The 9,176-nt window shown below is 38.4% G+C and overlaps 1 protein-coding gene across 1 annotated transcript; it reads right to left on the bottom strand.

Annotated features, from left to right (window-relative positions):
- Nucleotides 1-1,069: 1,069 nt before the first annotated feature.
- Nucleotides 1,070-8,888, bottom strand: wbp1la (WW domain binding protein 1-like a). The gene is made up of 4 exons (XM_067528169.1): nt 8,688-8,888; nt 5,279-5,381; nt 4,073-4,234; nt 1,070-2,491 (listed from the first exon to the last, which is right to left on the bottom strand). The coding sequence occupies exons 1-4, from the start codon at nt 8,748-8,750 to the stop codon at nt 1,986-1,988; spliced, it is 834 nt and encodes a 277-aa protein (XP_067384270.1). The 5' UTR covers nt 8,751-8,888; the 3' UTR covers nt 1,070-1,985.
- Between the last annotated feature and the right edge of the window lie 288 nt (nt 8,889-9,176).

Here is a 9,176-nt window from a genome sequence, read left to right on the forward strand (position 1 = left end):
TTTTAAATACCCAAACTTGGCAAATATGAAGATGCTATGACTGAAGACACTGAAGGGTTAATCAACGATCAAGTCTTGGTCAAAAGGGCTCCAGAGCTTTGAGAGTCCTTCTTTCTATCTTTTACACAGAGGTTACTGTACATGGTGCTATACATCGCATCACGATGGCTTTAAAAAGTGTGATTGCAGACTCAGACTGGTAATGGTAATTTCAAAATGGATAAGGTGAACCGAAAAAGATCAATCCTTGGTACGCTGCTGGTGCTTTACCATTAACAATCTTTAAACATTTGAGACACTGTTGATTGACTAATATTAGTTAACACTTGATGAGTTCAAAAGGTCTGTTTGCAGACAATACTTAACCAGCTATTGATGTTTCCAAATTATAGTAATCGTATTAAAAATAACCCAGCAGGTTTTTTACAAATCTGCCAACACAAGACTGTCTTTGATGTACTTTCAACATTTTTTTCAATTAGTAATTCAGCAGTTTTCTAGAAGCATATTTTGCAATAATCCCTGAAACTGGGAGTAACTACCAAGGCACATGTCAGTTTGCCTCTCTCCCTGCACAGACTACTGTATATGGTAAGTGGTAGAAAAGCTTTTGGTTTAACTAAAGGCAAGTCAATGATGCTGGGAGTTTGTGACTCACAAAGTAACCTGAAATTCGAGCCCTTTAACTCCACCCCCAGTGTAGCAGTATTAAGTAAATGTATGCCTGTAACTGATTAACTTTAAATCACACTGTCAGCATCAACACTTCTTCTCTTCCCACTTCCATCAAAATTAGAATGATTCAAACTTTTCATCTAAACAAAATATTTATAAGTATCCTATTCTGATCACTCTAGCAGACACAGGTATAAAGTTCAAATAGATCACAAGTTAGTGTCCATGTCCCCTAAAAGGTAACATGCAGTGACTTCACATTCTCTATACCAGGTGTGAATTGACTGTAAATGTAAGATGATTTGTTAATTTGTTAATAGAAAATGTAATTTATTATAAGTGATGTACAAACCACACAAAACAGCTGAAGACAGCATAATCACAAATGCACAGGTTTTCAGAAAGGTGGGTTTAATGATTCAATGAGTGAGAAAACTTCATGTACAGTATTAGTGCAAAATATTTGTATACAGAGTTCCTGTGAGGTTCTTTGTAAGTACTGTGGCCTGGCTGTTCAATCTATGCTTGTTTGGATGAAGCAATTAATGATTTTCTAAACAAGTTGCAACAAGCTGAGCTGTTGGAACAGATGAACAGATGAGAAATTTTGGCTACCAATAAAAAAGCAGGCCGATTTTAATTCATCATCATATATCACCTAAAAACAAGAACTCCTTTACATCCACTTCCACATATTTTGGTTTGTAAATCTTGCACAAATCTTATTAAAACTGGTCATGTTGGTATTTATGTAAATAAGATCATATATCTTTTGATAAATAGTTACTGCAATAAAAGAATTTTCAAGTATTAATATTAACCAAAAATATCAGCACTCTTCAAGCTCTAGTTACTGTACCAGAGTTTAGAGAGTTCAGTATATGGCTTTGCCACTGATATTATCTCAGGGCATATACGATCAGATTAGTGAACCCTAGCAGATACAATATACTAGTGTAATCCTGCAGTCAGTGACAGAGCTCCTTCAGTTAACACAGGGCACAGCAACCGTTCAGCAAAGCCTATATAAAACTAAGCTAATGAGCATGAATATCAGTGCTGCATCTGTTAAAGCTAATCTACATGAGAAACAAATGTCCAAACTGCAGCTTCAGCATATAGAGAAGACAAACTTGACATAGGATCTGCTTCAACAGTAGTTTCAATTTTTATGAAAACTGTTTAAATATTTCATACCTTTCATTTGTCTCCAGGTCTGTTAAAGACCAATCCCCTGAGCACCAAAGGTACAATATTGCATCAATGGCTGACGCAGAATTTTCTGCAGATATTAAAATCATTCTTGCGGATTATCTAACAGACTGTTGTTCTGGTTCCAAAGCTGTGTGTCCATCTGCATTTTCATTAATGACCGTACCATTAATCATCAATGACTGCATGTGGCCTTCTTCAAAAGTCCTGAGTTCATAGTGATCACATGGGTCCTCCATTTGTGCTACTGACTCTTCCTCTCTCTCTTCTTCTCTTTCTAAAAAGCTGTGCTGATCCCACAGCAGCTGGTCATCACAAACTTCAATTCCTGAATCCCCTGTGAAGCGCCTGTACCTGCATGGCGTTGATGAGTCCTTGTGGGGGTTGTAAGCGCTGTGGAGGTGGGCCTGCCCGACCTCTGGAGTAGCAAGGGGAGCTGTGTCAATACCTATAGGAATGGAGACAGCTGAGTGGGGACAAGGAAATTCCTCAGGTGGCTCTGTAAGTGGAGGTGCTGACTGGAGAGGGGTGTAGGGAGGAGGAGGTGTGGCTGGGCGATTGACCACCTCTTCATAGTCTGGCAGCAGATAGGTGGGTAAGAATCCTAGAAAAAAATACACAGGTATCAATTAGGTATGATAGGAGTTTTAAAAAACATTCACACATCTTCAGGTTTTGTACATTTCTTAGTGGTAAACCTGAGATAATTAAATTTGCTCAATTCTTTATTCTAACTCTTTTCTCTGCACCAATATCTTTACATGCCTGTGTATCATGTGCACACACACACACACACACGCGCGAGCGCACGAGCACACACACTCTATAATAATAAAATACACTGAAATAGTTTATTCACAACAGCTGCGCTGCCATATTGGCTGAAGGAATGCTGCCAGAGTAAAGAAAATTTAAGAAGGGATGTTTTTGCAATTAGTGTAGAGGAGAGGAACAATTAGAGCAGCCAATAAGATGGTATCTCCCAGTGAAATGTAATATTCTGTAGTGGTTTACAATTTTGCACCTGTCAATCTGAGTCCAACCTTCCAACCTACCTTCTTATCTACAGTAAAAATTAATTAACCACCAAAATTACAAAAACAAAAGGGCTTTTATTTTAACCCTAAATAAAGGATATATACTTCAGAAACAAGAATATTGGTTTACAGTATGTTGTTGATCTGATGTAAACACAAAAATAGCAATGAGAATGCTACTTCTGAAATTTCCAGATGCTCTAGAGTATAGACATTCACTACTTTGATACTGTAGCTCCATTAAACCAATCAGTTCACATGAGGATGTATGACGGTGTTCCAGATTGGAGCATCTTCCTTCACAATCCCTGGGTGCCTCTCTACAGTAACAGAGAGATAGTTTAACTAACATTATGGTTCATGTTCATCAGTAACAGCTGAAAGAACCTAAATCTTTGTCAGTATAATAAGAAAATACAGCAGTAAGCTCTGAAAATAAGAAGCTGCTAGTTGAATGTTTAGTACTCTGCCTTTGCTCCTGATAAATCATGTAGGAGCTTATCACATTTTGCCGACCTCAATATCTAAACTCAGAGTCATAGTCTTGTGTGTCTAAATGGTTTGTCACATGCGACTGTGGCGCAGGAAGGTAGAACGGTTGTCCACCAATCTCACAGATGTCGGTTCAATCCCTGGCTCCTCCAGTGTCCAGCGAAGTGTCCTTGAGCAAGACACTGAACCCCAACTTAGTTGCTCAATGTGAGCGTTGGCCAGCTGCATAGCAGCTCCCCCCATCAGTGTGTGTGTGTGAGTGTGAATGGGTGAATAAGAAGCAGTGTAAAGCGCTTTGAGTACCAATAGGTAGAAAAGCGCTATATAAGTGCAGAACATAATTCACAAATTCCAATTTTGACCCTCCTAAGCAGCAGTGTTGAACTCTAAGAGAGCAGCTGCAACAACAGCAGGTTGAAAAAAAATAATTTACGTTCAGCATAGATCCAGATCAGCACCCATACATGTATACATACATAAGATTGACATGGAAAATCTATTTTTTGTCGTGTGCTTGCATAAATTCTATGTAGGTGATTTAGGTTGACAATTAGGTACAAACATGTGTAATGTGTGGCCAGTGATGTCTCTCTGTAATCAAAACTGTTTAGAAGCAGCAGCTTGACACCCACAGCTCCAGTCACTCTGCTACTTACTGAGATAGAGAGGAAGCTGAGAGTTGTTGTGAGCCTCTCTGTAGGCAATGAGGTTGATCTCGTTTTGCCGCCGCTGCTGCTGGAAGCGCTGCTTGGATCGCCAGTGGTGACACGCACAAGACAGAGTCAGGATGATAATCAGTGTCCACACCAACCAGAACCCTGCAGGGATCCCACAGTCCATGTACCAAAACACATTTAATACACATACTGATAGACAAGACACAAAAAATCTAAAAAGACCACATCTATATTAATGGGTTCATCTATAACTGCCCTACAGCTTGGTGTATGAACAAACCAAATTTTGAACATTTATTTTCTTAAAAAAAAAATGAAACTGTTATCTGAAGTGGATAAAATAAAAACTATTTTGTGCCAGCTTTCAGTGAGTGGTGTCTACAATAGGTGCTACAAATATATTTAGGTCAGTACTGAAAAAGCAGTGAGATCTGACACCGTCTCAGTTATTAGTAATGCCCCTTAACACGTTCCCCTTGGGGGAAAAGCTTGGCCGTGATATTCCTTTACTATGTTTACATGAAAATTTTCAGAGAAATCATCTTTCTCTGGTAATTGTGGAACAGTGTTTACATGCACTTAAGTTGGTTACTGGAAATTCGCGTATATATGCTAACAGAAGAGTAACATGATTTTTCCTCCATCTTCGACTTATTTTGGAGGCTTGGCTCAAAGATTTTACATCTTTGTAGTGAACGAAAAAAAGTCACTGTTCATGAGAAAGCCGACTGTTTACTTAAGTCCATGTAAATGCACTCATTGTATTAAAAAAAGCTAAGACCAAAACCTGCCTCTTTAAAATTAAAGAAAGATCAAAGAGGAGTTCTTGCTGAAAGCCACACTGGTGCACCTGCAACAGCAAAGTCAAACAGGCAGCCAAGCAGTAAACAAGTGAAGAATGTGAATGGCAGATTAGACTTAGAGCCCAGCTCCACTCGTCTAACTGGTAGGACTCCTGACCTCTAACAAACATCTGCTCCATATTTTCATCCTTCCCTTTGTCCACATCAGAGTTCCTTACTTAAAATTTTACATTTGTTGAAAGAATAAAAAGACAGCAGATGCACATTGTATCAGTATGGAAATATAGGCTCATTTATATTTTATTTTGCACATTCCTGCTTTACAGACATGTAGAGGGACTATTTAAACACAGAATAAACAAAGAAGAAGCAGGTCACCTACACCACAGTTCGTAGTAGTAGCTGCAGCACTGTGTCTCTCCACAGCAGTGACCCGTCTCACATATGTAGCTCTGGTTGTTTACTCCCTGGCAGACCAACCTTTCCTGTAAATACACAAACACACAAATCTGGTATGGAAACAACATCTAGCATTGTGACACAGCAATAACAAGAGCCGGGCATTTATTTTTACAATTTGGTGACACTTTCTGGCAATGCCAGCACATCGTAAACCAGTGAGCTGTTTTTTTCTGACTCATGACAATAATATCCCAGCTGCTACTAAATATTACACACCTTTTTTAGGCATAACACCCTTATAATTTCTTATTGTAAATATTATCTTACACTTATACAAAGTGCTTAATTTACAGAGTGCTTATGTGAACCATCTCAAGCAAAGTTCTGTTAGAAACAACATTGTGGTAGGATGATAACAAAAACAAGCTCTGATGTGTTACATTTGTAAACAATTGGATACACTGTACTCCTGCCCTCCTACCTCAACAATAACTGTGCTATTAACTCTAATAAATTAGCTGACATTCCAAAACATTTCTTACTATCTTTCTGGAATTTCATATCATCAAACCAAACTAACTGGACTAAAAGAGAAAATGCATATTGAAGTTAGATGTTCAAAATTGTGTAAAACTGAATTTAAATTTGTGTTTAACCAAGCTGTATTTAAACCTTTCACTTCTGACAGCTGTACTTCGATTAGGGTTCTAATGACATTGCTTCTCATTAACATACCCAACGTTTTTTACATAAACCTGCCAGAGGAAAACCTAGAGTTAACAGGGTCAGCTGTGGCATACACAGGGATTACCAGATTTTAAACCATATGTTTTTTGTGTTGTTTTATATATTACTTTTATTTTATATTTCTAACACTGTGTTTATCTCAGAGTCTGCCCGTTCTATGCAGATTCCCCATTGTTTAAGTTCAATTCATTTAGCTAATAAAGCTTAATTTGTCTGAAGCCAATCAAACCACTTTTCTTTTTTAATCTGGGACTGTTCCTCGGCTAATAAATACAAGCAGTTGATGTGCCACCAGCCAGCTCTAAGCAAAGGCATGACGAAAAACATGCCAGCATATGTCTGTACTTTCTGGAGTAACTTTACTCTAATATGTGTTGATTATTACCGGGTTTTCAGGGCAACCATACAAACCAGTATACTGTATTTGTTACTGCTATAATGTTATCACTCATCACTGTGTGTGAGCAAATAAGTTTGGTTACTGATATCAGGATACAACATTTGGCCACTGAAAATTCATCTGCAATGAAATTCATGATCAGGTGGCAAAAGAAGAAGGAATGATAATAAGATGTTTACTAGGACTGTGCCATATCATATCAAATATCTTATGTCCATCCATAATTACTCTCCATGATAAAAATGTCTGTTTGCATTAATTAAATTTACCCCTTCCATTTAGAACCCCTGGTAGCATTAGTTGGGTCCAACTCATGCCTGAAAAGGCCAAGTAGAGACTGTATCTACCTTCCATGGAAAAAGAACAAACCCACAATTTCCTCTGAAATAAACTGAAAACTGACACAAGTAACAAAAGGAACATTTAAAGAAATAAAAATCTGCTGCTCTTTGCCACAGGAGAATATTTTGCATAATACTACAAATAAAGATTCCCTGACAAATGTCATAAAATATTATAAATCAGCTGCTTTCGGCTTGTCTCTTTAGAGGCCACTACAGAGGAACGTGTTCCGCATGTCGATTTGGCATGCATATTTTTGCCGGATGTTTTTCCGGCCACCTTCCCATTTTTATACGGGGATGGGACCGGCACCAAATTGGCCCTTGGTGGATGAGCGGAGCCACATCAGGTGTGATGGGATTTGCACCCAAATCCAATGCTCTACCACTGACCTACTATGCCTTTATAAAATATTTGAATTATAGCATAGCAGCAAAGTGGTGGCGTGGTTAGTGCCGCAGTCACACAACTAAAAGGTTGTGGGTTTGCGCCTTGGCCAACTGCGTTCTTTTCTGTGATTGTTCTCCCCATGCTTGTGTGGATTTCCTCCGGGTACTCTGGTTTCCTCACACGGTACAAAGACATGCATGTTAGGTTAAATGGTGAATCTATAATTTCCCCTACGTGTGAATGCGAGTGCAAATAATTGTTTGTCTGTGTATGTCTCTCTGTGGCCCTGAGATAGACTGGCAACCTATCCAGGTTATACCCCACCTCTTACCTGATCACAGCTGGGATAGCCCCCCTCAACCCAAATTGAATAAGCGGTGACAGATAATGGATGGATGGATTATAGCGCAATTTCAAACTATTTCAAACTTCCGGTAAAAAGCATAGGATAGGTCACCAGTCTATCTCCAACACAGAGAGAATTAAGCAACAATCATTCACAATCAAATTGATACCTAGTAGCAATTTAGAGTCACCAATTAACCTAACATTCATGTTTTTGGAGTGTGGGAGGAAACTGGAGTGGAAACTGGATTAAAAACCGATGCCAAATCAACTTTCGGAACACGTTCAGCAAATATAAACTACGTACAATTATACTGTACTGTATACTATATAAACTTCTCACCCTTTAAGAATGCGAGGATATAAATCCAATTATTAAGTTAAAACTAATTTAAAATTCTTTCAATTACTGATGCACAGAAATATCCATTAATCTTCATAAGCTTTTTTGACACTCCAATGTAAAATCAGTTCCCTATGAGGATCCTGTGGGAATGATGAATCAGTTTTACCAGTGGTCTTATCAGTGTTCGGTTTGCTGATCCTCTTTAGTTAAACTGACCCAGAGCATTTTAGCTGTGCAGAACAGATTATAATGATGATCTAATCAAGTTAAAAGGAAGATTCGTGATATCAGCAAACCCAAGTTAAGTGGTAAAGGCCCCTGCAGGCTACACAGTACGAACTTTTGAGATGGTTACTTCCTCAGCTCACTATTCTCCAGTGTATTGTAGCTCGAACACAGTGTACTCACTAGGCAGAGTACTGTGGCTCTTGCACAGTACACAAAGATGAGGTATTCAAAAACCTAACGTTATACTTCATTAGTACTGAGGTAAACAGTGAGGTATAACCGGGGATGATCCCATAGACCATTATTTTGTTACTTTAATGTACAAGAAATGTGGTTGTGATTGATTATCTCACTCAGAAGTTGTAAAGTATCAGTAACTGTTTAGTGTATTGTTACATCAACGTGAATACGAAACCTGGCCTACAAGAAGACAGTTTTTATAACTACCCAACCAACAAACTTGTACCGAGCAATCGAAACATTAGAAAAAACTTTAGCTAACGTGCTAGCTAAGTTTATGTGGTCGCTAATTCTAGTTGTGAAACTAACTAGCGGAAGCTAACTGTCAAAAAAACCTCGGTCAGCTGTTACCTCTGCCACTTTGGTTGCCATCGCTGAATTTTCCCGTTCAGCGTCGAGATTTATTGAGACCATTGCAAAAAATGTTAGAGATTTTTCATTAAACTAGTAATTAACTTTGACATTATTAAAAAAACATCGGTTCCTTGGCTAACCAAAGCAAAACAAGTCTAGCTAAATTTCAACAGTTGTTAGCGTAGATCACTTTGGCTTTCTGCCATTGGTGGATTCATGAACGTTAACTGTTTTAGGACAGCGATTGGCTCTTGCTATTGTCACTCTAAACTAGTGCTTTCTCTTGCGCATGCGTCCTCTGTCACGAGGCAGGCGGAGTCAATTTTCCCTCAGCACAAGGGACAAGTGATTTCAAAGAAATACTTTGGCGAGACGGAATCGGAAACTATGTAATTACTAATATAATTACTAACAACTGTCCAGTTTTATATGTATAGCCAAAACTATAAGGGTCACTTTATGATAAATATGATGTTAACAGCAGTA

This window comes from Channa argus, chromosome 1 (assembly GCF_033026475.1).
Source record: "Channa argus isolate prfri chromosome 1, Channa argus male v1.0, whole genome shotgun sequence".
Taxonomy (NCBI): domain Eukaryota; kingdom Metazoa; phylum Chordata; class Actinopteri; order Anabantiformes; family Channidae; genus Channa; species Channa argus.